At 43.6% G+C, this 15,429-nt stretch overlaps 1 protein-coding gene across 1 annotated transcript in view; it reads right to left on the bottom strand.

The window, feature by feature from the left end:
* The window catches only part of LOC111952253 (reelin), a 266,162-nt gene that overhangs the window by 152,486 nt on the left and 98,247 nt on the right, over positions 1-15,429 (bottom strand). Inside the window, 1 exon segment of the mRNA XM_070435040.1 lies at positions 5,227-5,365. Coding sequence (XP_070291141.1) covers positions 5,227-5,365 — 139 coding nt within the window.

Here is a 15,429-nt window from a genome sequence, read left to right as displayed (position 1 = left end):
CCCCATTATCTCTATCTCTACTTTGCACTTTCTTCCACTGCAAACCAACCATTCCAGTGTTTTTTACTTTGCTATATTGTATTTACTTCGCCACCATGGCCTTTATATTTTTATTTATTTTTATATATATTTTGTTGCCTTCACCTCCCTTATCTCACCTCACTTGCTCACATTGTATATAGACTTATTTTTCACTGTATTATTGACTGTATGTTTGTTTTACTCCATGTGTAACTATGTGTTGTTGTATGTATCGAACTGCTTTGCTTTATCTTGGCCAGGTCGCAATTGTAAATGAGAACGTGTTCTCAATTTGCCTACCTGGTTAAATAAAGGTGAAATAAAAAAATAAATAAAAAATATTCGTCACCAACCCACTGGCTCCAGGTCATCTATAAGTCTTTGCTTGGTAAAGCTTCGCCTTATCTCAGCTCACTGGTCACCATACAACACCCACCAGTAGCACGCGCTCCAGCAGGTATATTTCACTGGTCATCCCCAAAGCCAACACCTACTTTGGCCGCCTTTTCTTCCAGTTCTCTGCTGCAATGACTGGAACGAATTGCAAAAATCACTGAAGTTGGAGACTTATATCTCCCTTACTAACTTCAAGCATCGGCTGTCAGAGCAGCTTACCGATCACTGCAGCTGTACACAGCCCATCTGTAAATAGCCTATCTAACCAACACCTACCTCATCCCCATATTTGTTTTTTTCTGTTCTTTTGCACACCAGTATTTATGTCAGTATTTTTACCTGTACATCCTCATCTGCACATCTATCACTCCAGTGTTAATTGCTAAATTGAACTACTAAATTGCCACTATGGCCTATTTATTGCCTTACCTCCCTACTTCATTTGCACACACGTATACAGATTTTCTATTGTGTTATTGACTGTATGTTTGTTTATTCCATGTGTAACACTGTGTTGTGTGTTTTTGTCGCACTGTTTTGCTTTATCTTGGCCAGGTCGCAGTTGTAAATGAGAACTTGTTCTCAACTGGCCTACCTGGTTAATAAAAGTGAAATAAAATAAAAATATATATATTTATATATAAGTGTGTCAATAGCAGGAAACACTCAGATTAAAAATCAGCACGCTTGGCTCTAGATTACATCTATCTAAACATACTTTATATTGTTTGTTGAGATCAGACATAATATCACTAGTGTTCATTTTCAGGAAGATGTTTTCATTTCAGTGCATCTAATTGCTAACATTAAACTGTATGAAATTATGACTTTTTTCAATTCCACAAAAAAATAACACCCATCCAAAATGGAGTTCTCTTTCATCTCATGTAAGTGTCGAGACGGGTGCGTTAAATCGCAGACGAAGCTTTAGCGTTTATATTGATGCAACGGAAAGACAATGTCTTCCATTGACCCCATTGCAGCCATTACCGGGGGGTGTTTGACAGGTCATTTAAAAACATTTCCGCGGTCGTAAAGATAACGGGAGAAAAGTTACAGGCACAAGCAATAGCATGAAAGAGTCGCAGGAGTATAATTTAAGCAAACAATCTAGCCAGATGTTTTTTGTTTCTGGTGTGTGTCTGCCTTTGTCTTTAGTTTTACACCTCCTTTATTTTACAAGTGCGTCTGATCTGCTTGGGTTTTGCATAAACATGCACCACACACACACACACACACACACACACACACACATATCTCTTATACACATCTAGATGTGTATAAGAGACAGGAATTAAACCTTCACCCATGTTTCTTAAATGTCAAGTTTAGAAGTTGTTCCAAAGGTCAAATTTCAAAGTGTTTAAGGTTAAGTTTAGGTATTAACTCCACATTTGTAGTTTAATCATTAAGGGTTAAGCAGGTTAAAGTAAGGGTTAAGGTTTAGGGTAGGCATAAAACTTCAAAATATTTAAAAAACAACTTTCTATTGCTTGATTCAAACTTACAACCTTTGGAATCAGAGGTACATCAGAGGCAGATGCCATCCACCATACCAGTCCACAACGCCCTAGCAAAACCAAAACCTACTTGAATGCGATAGCACTCACTGTTGCCTGTAGTGGCCAGTTTCTACATCATCTCCCAATGTCCTCAGACATGGATGGATGTCAAATACTGACTTGTATCATGGGTGACCTGGCTGGTTTTGTTGCCTGCCTTATTTTTCTTATATTAGAGAAAGCACACCTACACACAGACCACCTGCACCTTCTCCCACACACTGAGTACACACGCACACACTAATTCACACAGATGTCTGGGGCAGACTGGGTTGCAGACTGGCTACTCTGTGTGAGTATAACTATCCTGTCCTGAGCCCTCTCTCTCTRTCTCTTCCTCTCCATGTCTCCAAGGCCTCTCCTCTCCCTAAGCAGTACAATTTACAGCCACACAGCAAACACGTTTCCTCCACAGTAACGTCACAACACTACATCACCCAGTCTGTCTGTCTGTCTGTCTGATGGCAATCTGTCACCAGGAACACTCATACAATATCGCACATAAAACTGTTACTGACTTCATAGTAATGCATGGGAGAGGCACCTCAGCTCTAGCCTTGTGAAGGACGCAGGGTAGGCTATTACAGATATTTAATTCACACATGTCACGTCGGTATGAAGGATCCGGGAGACAGATGCAGGAATGCGTAATATGGGTTTTTATTTCACCCAAATTACAACGTGCCATGTAAGGGCATGTAAGGGCATGGCACGTTGAGACCAAACAAGCACGTACACAAAACACAGGGTTGAAACCCAAACAAAAAAGCGAGGAGTACCTCGAATAAATAACACACACGCAAAATGATTAACACACGGAACGAGACCCGTAATCATCTGCACAATCCATAAAGGCACGAAAGCCAAAAACACACAGCACAGGTAGTCACACGCACCAACGGACATTGGAACAATAATCGACAAGACCATGAAAACCAAAGGGCACAAATACTAATCAGTGGGAATAAGGGACAGGTGTGCGTGATGATCCGTGACAACACAGTCATGGACACAGACAGATTCAGTGACCTGTGGACAGGATGGTGCAGGGTAGGGGATAAGGGTGGAGGTGAACATTTGCACTGAATTGAGGCATTATAGGTCCAGTAAAGTTATTTTAATTTTTGCGCGATGAGACAAGGATATCCCTACCGACCAAACCCTCCCTAACCCAGACGACACAAGGCCAATTGAGCCTGGGCTTGAACCCAGAGACTCTGGTGGCACAGCTAGCACTGTGATGCAGTGCCTTAGACCACTGCGCCACCCAGGAGAACCCAAGACACACCAAAAAAGAACACTGAGAAAACAGATCCAAACTGTTTTGTCTGAAGTGCTATAGCGGATGATATGACATCAAACGAAATGACAAGTCAAGGGGCCTGGGACATGAGCTGATTGTTCRTGGGCCCCAGCCTGTGGAGCATGGGGCTTGCCTGCTGCCTTCGCCCCAACTCGGCTCACTGGACCTGGGCTGTCCCGTGCCAGAGACACAGGGTAGGGGTGCTGCTGYTTTCGACAGGAGCTGTAATCTGGAACCGGGTCTGGTGCTGAGAGAGCTGAGTGGTCAGACAGAGGGATAAGTGGCTGAGTGTGTGTGTGTAGCAGTCCGGAGACTGCTGGAGTATGACTGTCTGACTTTGATAAGGTCATCCTGCTGGGGCCCGGGCCCCTATTGTGACACACTGAGGGCCTCCTGCAAGCCCGCCTGTCATGCACTGGCACGGTGTTCTTAAGGGATTTTAAATCTKCCACACCCCCTTTGAATTAGATGTTGATATTTAAAAATGGTACGCTACTTATCCTTTTCTCTATAAAATGTCTTACACGGCTACCTACAGTACATTTGTTTTCATAACTTTACATATTTATTTTTAACCCTGTCAAATTAATGTGCCTGATGACGCGCGAGTGGAGAAAGAGAGTCTTCATACACTCTCATTTGTTTCCACATTTCCTCTCCTGGACTCCGCTACTCGATGACCTTTTACCTTTTTCAAAATCAGGCAAGAATAGGGCGGATTCCCCCAGGGCATTGCAGAAACAGATGGGAAAGTTGAGGAAGACAGAAAAAGATGGAGAGAGTTTTAGAGTCACGAGAGAAAAAGTGAGAAAGAAAGAGAGAGAAAGAGAGAGACATAGAAACATTGTGAAAGAGAAAGAGAGAAAGAAAAGAAAGACAGAGGAAGTGAGTGCGATCAAGCATAAGTAAATGTGTCAGCTTGTCCACAGGTCTCAGGTGGTAGGTAGATAGTGAGATACTGAAGTAGGTAGTAAGACATCAGGTCTGGCTCTTTAACTCCAGACAGCATCTATCATGGCCCAGTCCTCTAACTCCCCTCAGAGTCCAGAGCACACAGTTAGACAGCTAAATCACAACTCCTCCCTGTCCCTGACCACTGCCCACCATAATGAGGTAATAGAGACAAAAATAAAAGAGTCCCAGTAGAAATATGATCACCCTGCTGTCATGGCTCTATTGGTACAAGAGAGAACGGCAAATACATTCCTGTCTGACAGAGAGTCCATGTCTGTGTCCCAGATGGCACCCTATCCCTACTGTATATAAGYCACTGCTTTTAACCAGAGCCCTGGTCAAAAGCAGTGCACTACATAGAAAACAGGATGCCATTGGGACACAATTCCAGAGCTGTTATATGGCAGGTGTGTCCCAGTAGGAACAATCTATGAGGAAACTAGGCCAAACACACACAGCAAGACCGCTGAATCAAAGGATGGAGACCTTTCCATCTCCCCCTACAGGATGCGGACGGTAACTGCACCAGTCCCATTGTGAGGCCAAGTAAGGCCAGGGAAGGACACACACAAACACTACCTGCTGTCAAACACACACTCACACATCCTGACACACAATTTTCGGTCCCCTCCTTGTTTCCTGTCAACATGATGCCGTCGGATCAAGATAATCCTCTCTTCCTGTGTGACAGGATATGGCTGGAGAGAGATGGGCCATCACGCTACTGAGGCTAGCAGATCACTGTAGTTAGCAGGTCACTTTAGGAACACATTAGTTAATAGATTCCCTTCATGGATTCTCGTAGTAAGGATATGTCCCCTTTTGTTTCTATACTGTCCACAACCTCAATTTAAAAGTTAAATTCATGACCAACAAAATAATATTCTGTCTGTTTGGCAAGACTACTTGAAGTCTTTATCAGCCCTATATAAAGCTGTTCTATGGTCAAAATATGTGTAAAAGGCCTATCAACTGTGGTACTGTACTTACAGGAAGTTGACACAGCCGGTGCTGGGCGGAGGAGCAATCCAGACGAAGCTGAGACTGGTGGAGGGCTGGTGGCTGACGTGAGACGCCACGACACTACACACAAACTGAGTCCTAAACTGACGCTGCTCCGGCATCACACCTGAGAGAAGAACAGATTGCAAGCGATTAGAGAGACATTGGAAAAGAAAGAGAGGAGGTGAGGGATAGAGAGATATTGAGAGAGAGAGAGAGAGAAAGAGGAGGCATGGAGTGTTAGTGACAGACGTAAGCCTTCATTGAAAACGGGCTGTTCTTTGTTTGAAGTGGATTGGGGCTTGTTAGGAAATGTTGTTTTGTTTGAAGTGGATTGGGGCTTGTTAGGAAATGTTGTGCACACATCCAGTAACTTGTATGTGTGCAGAACAGAAAAGTAATGAAAGAAATAAGACACAACGCTCCAACAGTTTACTAAATGCAACGTTTTCATCAGGCTGGTGGCACACAGAGGAGACTAAAGACGCTCAGAGGAGAGGAGCCATGTGGAACTGCCTGATGTATGGGTCATCTCTGCACCGCTGCTCTGACATCCACCTCCCTCCTTCGTTCGTTCACTCCCATCCTCTCTCACTCCTATCTTCCCTCCCACACCTTTTTCTTCCTCCATCCCTCCCTCCTTCCTCCATCCCTCCCTCCTTCCTCCCTTCTGATGCCTTGACAATCTGCTAACTCTCAGTCCTCCATCCCTCCTTGACACGGTGTAACGGCGCTCTTATTAATGACTGCCTTGTCAGGAGATGATTTCATCAGGGGAATGACATCATGTCACACAATCTGTCTTTCATTGGAGACCACAGGGGGTGATCAGAACGGAACACAGCCAGGGTGTCAGGCGGTGGTTAACTGGTGCAGTGAGTCAGGCGCAGGAGAGCAGAAATGAATGTACAGGGTATTTAATTCCACGACAGCAGCAGTGTACAGACAATACTCAAAGTGCGGAGAAATACCGGGGTGACTCGAAAATAACGGGAGTAAATACATAACCCGGCAAACATCACCAGCRGACAAGTACCGCCATGAACAATCAATAAACACGCACACTAACATGTGGGGAAACAGAGGGTTAAATAATGAACATGTAATTGGGGAATAGAAACAAGGTGTGTAGAAAACAAAGACAAAACAAATGGAAAATGGAAAATGAAAAGTGGATTGGCGATGGCTAGAAGACCGGTGACGTCGACCGTTATACCATTAATCCTATCAACAACCGTCTTAATCAACATTCATTTTACTATATTCTCATTCTGAACAGTCATTTTTTGAAACTTCAAGAACCCAATCGCTTGCAAATGAACTCAATGCCACAAATAATTAATTCAAGGTTTATTTACTATACTAGATAAGTTGAAAATGAAGATCGTTAGCAAATACAATATAGTCAGGGTGTAACGGTATACAGTACAGTTATTGTAGTGAGAATTTCCACAGATCACTGTGAATGAACTTCTGTACTCAACTCAGCAAATACAACAGTATATTTATTCACAAGACTTTAGAGGACAAGATGGTCTTATCAATTGAGAGGGAAATATGAGGCTCCACCAACACAGGATTTCACAACTGTGAAATTATAGAGTTTCATCAACCAGGAATCGCCAGTGGGCGAGGCCATCAGTACGCATCCTAATGTGGACAACGCAGAGACAGTATTCATCATGGGTTGATAAATTAGACCTGCCGTCTTACAACTACTCAATAACTTCCAGCCACGTTACAGACACAACGCCACTTTCATAGAATTACTTGTGGGATTCCGTCAGGATGGGATTCCATCAGAATGGGAGCTGAGGCCAGATTGGAAAGCAGCTTTGCCATTAGTGTGTGATTACATCTCAGTCCGTTATTACACACTGAACAGCTCCTAACAGCCTGGCACTTGGTAGCAGCCCTGTATACTGACACTTCATAAATTACTGTCACGTTCCTGACCTGTTTTCTGTTAGTTTTGTATGTGTTAGTTGGTCAGGACGTGAGTTTGGGTGGGCAGTCTATGTTTTTTGTTTCTATGTTGGTTTAAAGGGTGACCTAATATGGCTCTCAATTAGAGGCAGGTGTTTTTCATTTCCTCTGATTGAGAGTCATATTAAGGTAGGTGTTTTCACACTGTTTGTTTGTGGGTGGTTGTCTTCCGTGTCTGTGTCTGTGTCTGTGTCTGTGCACCACACGGGACTGTTTTCGGTTTGTTCGTTTTATGTAGTCTGTTCCTGTTCATGCGTTCTTCACGTTATATGTAAGTTCGTGTTCAGGTCTGTCTGCATCGTTTATTTGTTTTGTTAGTTTGTTCAAGTATAGTTTGTTTTTTCGTCGTGTTCTAATAAATTCATTATGTATTCACTACCCGCTGCGCCTTGGTCGAATCACTACTCCTCCTCTTCGTATGAAGAGAGAGAGGAACACCGTTACAATTACACCCTCCTTTCACCACACACACACACACACACACACACACAGGTAATCTCTTTGACACACACACACACATTTCTCGAAAATTGTATGTCATACACAATACAATTTCCCTCTCACATGCATGCGCATACACACTAACACCTACACAGGCATGAGGCTGGGGTAGGCTCTTTCAGTTAAAAATACTTTCACATTCCTATACTCATACCCAGGTCATTCTCAGAAATATTCCCCCGCTGTCACATGACATGCAATTACGGCCCAGTCAAAGCAATAGCTTTAGCGCAAAGTGTCCAATTCTGCACCAGGGCTATGTAATTGCTGTGTGTGTGCATGTGTGTATGTGTCTCCAATACTCCACATGCAATTTGAGGCTCCCCACAGAGGTGCATAATACAGCCTTAGCTCCCATCGCCACGGTAACACAATCTAGCGAACGCCGGAGTGAGGAAAGGCGAGGGAAACAGGGGAACCCAGCTAACACATTTGGTTTCTTGGAAGTTGTGGGAAAGTACGTTTTTGGTTTGCCATTGGTTCTGGGAACGAAGCCATACGTTTCCAGACGGGTAAAACTGAAAATACTGAAATTCCCACAGAAGAACGTTGTTTCATAATGCTCTCTGAACGTTTTGAAAACATGACTTTGAATAGAACCATGAGGAAACCTGTTGGAAACATTATGCTGAAGTACTGGAATTCCCACAGAAGAAGGTATGGTATTGCACACAATCAGTGTGAACCAGAGTGACTGGAAGTGACTGGAAATGACACAGGACGTGTTATTTAATGAAAGGGGTTGCAGTCTGCTGTGAAGCGTTCAACCATGTATACGGGTAAGTGTCTAGCTACAATTTCAGACATTATATGTTTCTAATTTTGTCAGAACACTGTTTTCATTGCAAGTTAAAGCTTACTGTTAGCTAGCTAGCTGACAGTAGATGGCTGGCTCGCTAGCTAACATTAAATTTACGATGTGTGTAGTAATGTTAACTCAAAATGCTATTTCACATTGCTAGTTATAGCCTAATGTTAGCTAGCTAACTAGCTAACATTGAACCTGTTTGGTTAACTTTAGCGAGCTATGACCACAGGTTTGTATTGCTAGTACTCTATGGATTGGGATTATGGTTCATTGTTTAGCTAGCTAGCTAGCTACATGTCTAAACAAAAGGTCCTCAAGTTAAAGATTACTGTTAGCTAGCTAGTTGACATTAGATGACTGGCCCGCTAGCTAACATTACATGTATGATCTGTGTAGTAATGTTATCTCAGAATGCTATTTGCATTGCTAGTTAAAGCCTAATGTTAGCTAGCTAACATTGAACCTATTTGATTAACTTTAGCTAGCTATGACAATTGAATTGTATTGCCAGTACTCCATGGATTAGGATTATGCTTAATTGTTTAGCTAGCATGTCTGAACAAAAGACCCAAAAGACCCAAAAGACCCATTACATGACCCATCAAGTTAGCCAGGTGTGTCTGATGGTGATTACGGCTATCTATTGTATAATGATGCCAAAATATTTGTATCTGGAATTTGTCTTTCAGCATCAGTAGAACACACCTGACTCTCCTCCACCTGTCATACACTTCTGATCAAAATGTTGTATCAAGACTGCCCAAATGTGTCTAATTTGTTTATTAAACAACTTCTTTGTGCGCTTGAGGACAATACAGTGCCACCTACACAGCCCGCTACCAAAGACTGTGGGCTCTCCTTCTCCGTGGCCAACTTGAGTAAAACATTTAAACGTGTTAACCCTCGCAAGGCTGCTGGCCRAGACAGCATCCCTAGCCGCGTCCTCAGAGAATGCGTAGACCAGTCTGCTGTATCCACATGCTTCAAGATGGCCACCATTGTTCCTGTTCCCAAGAAAGCTAGGTAACTGAACTAAATGACTTCCTTCTGTCATTATGAAGTGCATTGAGAGACTAGTCATGGATAATATCACCTCCACCCTACCTGATACCCTAGACCCACTCCAATTTCCTTACCGCCCAAATAGGTCCACAGACGATGCAATCGCCATCACACTGCACACTGCGCTATCCCATCTGGACAAGAGGAATACCTATGTAAGAGCTGTTCATTGACTACAGCTCAGCGTTAAACACCATAGTACCCTCCAAACTCATCATTAAGCTTGAGACCCTGGGTCCTGACCCCCCACCAGTCTCAYCGTCAGCAGTGAAGAGGCGACTCAGGGATGCTGGCCTTTGAGTCCAGTGTCTGTGTTTTTTTGCCCAACTTAATCTTTTAATTTTATTGGCCAGTATGAGATATGGCTTTTTGTTTGTAACTCTGCCTAGATGACCAGCATCTCGGAGTCGCCTCTTCACTGTTCACGTTGAGACTGGTGTTTTGAGGGTACTATTTAATGAAGCTGCCAGTTGAGGACTTGTGAGGCATCTGTGTCTCAAACTTCGTATACATTTTGTATATTTTTAACCTCAGTTTCAACTTACTCTCCTGCAACCCGCCTCACCCAATGTGGTATGGGCTGCTACTTTCTATACTTTAGAACCGGAACCCCAACAGGAGCTAGCCAGCTAGCTAGTAGTCAGTTAGCCACTGCTAGCGGTCATCAGCTAACCRTAGCCCGGTCAACTCCTGCCAGTCTGCACAGCGCGATTCAACCCAGAGCATACCGGACTGCTTTTTCGCCACATCTCCGGTTTCCTACCACAAGCTCTGAACCTTTTCACCTGGATCATCGCAGCTAGCTAGCTGCTATCTGAGTGGCTACCCCTTGGCTAACGTCTCTGTCTCCGTCTCCCGAAGCAAGCACCAGTGAGCCTGGAACTAGCCTCGTGCTAGGCCCATCTCCCGGCTAGCTGAAGAGGTCCATCAGCCACTCCTTCGGCTACAATATATATTTTGCCAATTGGCCTGGACCCTTTGACTGCCTACACGGAGCCCTGCCGATCCAACYCGACTGGTCTGCCGACGTAACCGTCCGAGGGGGCTACAACAGACTCCTTCCGTCGGGACGTCCCCCTAAGGCCCTTCTGCTAGCCTACTAGCCCCGGCCCGCTAGCTGTCTGAATCGTCGTGTCTCCAACTCGCCTAGCTACCCAGCCTTGGTTTCTCAAATGACTGCCTCGCCTGGTTCACCAACTACTTCTCAGACAGATTTCAGTATGTCAAATCGGAGGGCCTGTTGTCCGGACCTCTGGCAGTCTCTATGGGGGTGCCACAGGGTTCAATTCTCAGGCCGACTCTTTTCTCTGTATACATCAATGATGTCGCTCTTGCTGCTGGTGATTCTCTGATCCACCTCTACTCAGACGACACCATTCGGTATTCTTCTGGCCCTTCTTTGGACACCCTGTTAACAAACCTCCAGGCGAGCTTCAATGCCATACAACTCTCCTTCCGTGGCCTCCAACTGCTCTTCAATGCAAGTAAAACTAAAAGCATGCTCTTCAACCGATCGCTACCCACACCTGCCTGTCTTTCACACGTCATTACTCTGGACGGTTCTGACTTAGAATATGTGGACAATTACAAATACCTAGATGTCTGGTTAGACTGTAAACTCTCCTTCCAGACTCACATTAAGCATCTCCAATCCAAAATTAAATCTAGATTGGCATCGTATTTCGCAAGAAAGCATCCTTCACTCATGCTGCCAAACATACCCTCGTAAAACTGACTATCCTACCGATCCTTGATTTCGGCGATGTAATTTACAAAATAGCCTCCAACACTCTACTCAGCAAATTGGATGCAGTCTATCACAATGCTCTCGTTGGCTGGCCCTCGCGTCATATTCGTRGCCAAACACACTGGCTCCAGGTCATCTATAAGTCTTTGCTAGATAAAGCCCCACCTTATCTCAGCTCACTGGTCACCATAGCAGCACCCACCAGTAGCACGCGCTCCAGCAGGTATATTTCACTGGTCATCCCCAAAGCCTATTCCTCTTTTGGCCGCCTTTCCTTCCAGTTTTCTGCTGCCAATGACTGGAACAAATTGCAAAAATCACTGAAGTTGGAGACTCATATCTCCCTCACTAACTTTAAGCACCAGCTGTCAGAGCAGCTCACAGATCATTGCATCTGTACATAGCCCATCTGTACATAGCCCATCCATCTACCTCATCCCCGTATTGTAATTTATTTTCTGCTCCTTTGCACCCCAGTATCTTTACTTGCACATTCATCTTCACCACATCTATCACTCCAGTGTTTATTGCCTTACCTCCCTAATCTTACCTCATTTGCAATATTTTTAGAACATCACATCTGTTGAAAACGTTTGATATTTGAATCAAAGTCAATTGCTGTACGATGAGTCATAGTTAACAATTTGTACTGTATAACCCCAACATGTAAGTACACTATGGCTTTGTAGTATTTTATTATGATTTCACAAAGACKAAATTACTATCTCTCTCATTCTGTCTCGTTCCCCCTCTCCCCAGACCAACAGACGGACGCAGTCATCGCATCGCAGGGCTCTTTGTTTTCAGCTTGTTGCTTAACTGAAGCATTTGGGATTTGTATTCCCATTGAATAACAGTGCAGTTTTTTCTTCTCCTGGACATGAAAGGAATATTTATTGTATTTGCATTTTACGCCTGAGTGTATTTTGCAATGGGGAATAGAAATAGGGAGAGTAATGTCAAGGGTGTGTGTGTGAGCGAGTGTGTGTGTGAGCAAGTCCCAGTACAGCTGTGTCCTGGAGTACATCGCTCTGCCTTTTCATCTTCACCCCTCCCTAACCACTACACTCCATTCTTCTCCTCTCTCTCTCTGTCCCTCCCTTCCTCTCACTACTTCTTTCTGTCTCTGGTGTCCCTCATCTCTCTAGCTCTCCCGGGTCCCCCATCTCTCTAGCTCTCCCTGTGTGCCCCATCGTCTCTACCTCTCCCCGGTGTCACTCATTTACATTTACATTTAAGTAATTTAGCAGACGCTCTTATCCAGAGCGACTTACAAATTGGTGCATTCCCTTATGATATCCAGTGGAACAACCACTTTACAATAGTGCATCTAAGTCTTTAGGGGGGGGGGGGGGGGGGGGGGGGGGTTAGAAGGATTACTTTATCCTATCCTAGGTATTCCTTACTCATCTCTCTAGCTCTCCCTGGTGTCCCCCATCTCTCTAGCTCTCCCTGGTGTCCCCCACTCTCTAGCTCTCCCTGGTTCCCCCATCTCTCTAGCCTCCCCGGAGTCCCCCATCTCTCTAGCTCTCCCTGGTGTCCCCATCTCTCTAGCTCTACCCGGTGTCCCCCATCTCTCTAGCTCTCCCCGGTGGGTCCCCCATCTCTCTAGCTCTCCCTGGTGTCCCTAATCTCTCTAGCTCTACCTGGTTTCCCCCATTTCTCACCATTTTTATTTTATACAATCATTCATTCCCTCTTTGGTTTTTATCTTTCTTAAATTCATTTTCCTGTTTGTTTGAGTCCTGTGCGGTTCTATGTAAGACACACATTGCTTTCTTAGTTTTCCTACACGCACAGATCGACAGACCCCAGATGTATGTTTTTCTCTCAATAGTCAATGCTCCATCCAGTATGGAGCAAAGATACGTATTAGTGGGATATACTGTGATGTATTGTTCCACTCCTCAGTTTGTATACTATGTGGTTGTAGTAATGTTCATATGGACTAGCGTTTCCCAACTCCAATCCTCGAGTACCCCCAACTGCGCACATTTTTGTTGTAGCCCTGGATACGCACACCCGATTCAACTTGTCAACTAATCATCAAGCCCTCAATGAGTTGAATCAGGTGAGTTTGTCAGCGGCTACAAAACAAACATCTGCTAGTGGTGGAGTTGTGGAGTTGAAAAACACTGGTATAGAGTACAGCTTTGTCTAATTTGCTAATTTTGCCCGTCTAACTGGGACAGAATCAACAGATTCAACAGCACTCAGGGCCATAGCTAACAGTCTGATTGGATAACAATGTCTAGTTGTTGATGTCGAGGGTTCAAATGCCACTGCTACTTAACATGCATAATTTAATGTTGCATGTTAGATTAGAGTCCCTAATTCAAGTAGCGGCCAGAAGAGTACCTAAGGGGATGTTATTCCCCCTCCTTCCCTTCTSCTCCTKARCCCCCTCCTCTCCTCCTTTATTTTACATGCAGATTGGGCTGTTATGAGCTGTCTGCTATGATTAATGACATAGAACAATGACCTGCTCACTCCCATGGTAAGACTGAGACATGGCTTGCGGCACAATTATGAATACACACAGAGACACATGGAGATACGCACACAGACAGTCTAACCAGAGACATGGGGATGAAAACGGGTGTTTGCTGGTTGTTGGTTGATTGACACCAGAAATCTTGAGGGTTTAAGGAAATAACGTAGGAGGCTAAATTGAGACAATGGGACACTGTTGATTCATATTGGCAGAATGACTTTCCCCTTATCTTGTTCTTAATGTCCAAAGTCACAATCTGTAGAGCTGCATTTTTTTTACTTTTACTTTCAACCATCAACCTCTCACTCATCCCTTACTCATGAGGCTCTTGTGAGTGTTTCACAGCTCATCGAGAGAAATATGAGAGGTTTAGAGAGAGAGAGAGAGAGAGAGAGAGAGAGAAAGAGAGGGGGGTGAGAGAGAAACTAATTCTCCCCATTGGAACAGATGGGATATCAGTGGCACAGCCTGGCAGCACGTTTTCCCAGTGAAGTACCAGTGTGTCCCAGACTGACGATGGGCATTAACAGAGGAAAGTGAGGCTGGGTGGCAATAGCATGGAATACCCACTGATATGCTCCGTTACAACAAAGGAAGCAATGGAGAAACTGAGCATTCAGTTTGGATTACAGGCTAAAGGATCAACAGAGCACCATTATGACTGAAGATCACAGATCACATTAATTTACACTGCATCATTCAGGATTTAAACATTGTCCATTAACATTGGTTATCTGGTCAATATCAAAAAGCTAACAAGGCCGAAAGCAGCCAACAAGTTCTTCAACATATGTGGAACTTTCAAGACTGTTGGAAATCATTCCAGTGAAGCTGGTTGGAGAATGCCAATAGTGTGCAAATCTGGCATCAAGGCAAAGGGTGGCAACTACGAAGAATCTAAAATCAATTTGTTGTTTAACACTTTTTTTTTTACATCATTCCGTATGTGTTATTTCATAGTTTTTGATGAATATAATATAGAAAATTTCTACAATATAGAAAATAGTCAAATAAAGAAAAAACCTTGAATGAGTAGGTATGTCCAAACTTTTGACTGTAAGTGATATAGAATATATATATATATATATATATATATATATATATATATTCAATATATTTTCTCATTGTTTTCCCTAATCCTACCACCTCTCCCCTAATTGGAGTAAACTAATGGATGACAACACTTAGGCTTCTACTTCCAGCTTACACATACTATATTCATTTTACAGACACACTATATTTTACAATAGTTATATTTTGTTTGTTTTAGTCAGTATCCTTCAGCTATCCTCAACCCCTCCATCTCTGAAGACCATCCAGCTTTGATTTTTATTTGCCTATATTTTCAATCTGTGCTGTTTCTGTGATACTACCTCTCATACTACTGCTGCATTTGGCAGACACAGGGTGTATTCATGATGTGACACTTTTCAAATCAAATCAAAATCAAATCCAATTTTTATTAGTCACATACACATGGTTAGCAGATGTTAATGCGAGTGATAGCGAAATGCTTGTGCTTCTAGTTCCGACAATGCAGTAATAACCAACAGTAATTTAACCTAACAATTCCACAAATACTACCTTACAACA

This window comes from Salvelinus sp. IW2-2015, linkage group LG26 (assembly GCF_002910315.2).
Source record: "Salvelinus sp. IW2-2015 linkage group LG26, ASM291031v2, whole genome shotgun sequence".
Classification (NCBI taxonomy): Eukaryota; Metazoa; Chordata; class Actinopteri; order Salmoniformes; family Salmonidae; genus Salvelinus; species Salvelinus sp. IW2-2015.
The sequence above is the reverse complement of the archived record's forward strand: the minus strand, read 5'-3'. Positions and strand labels throughout refer to the sequence as shown.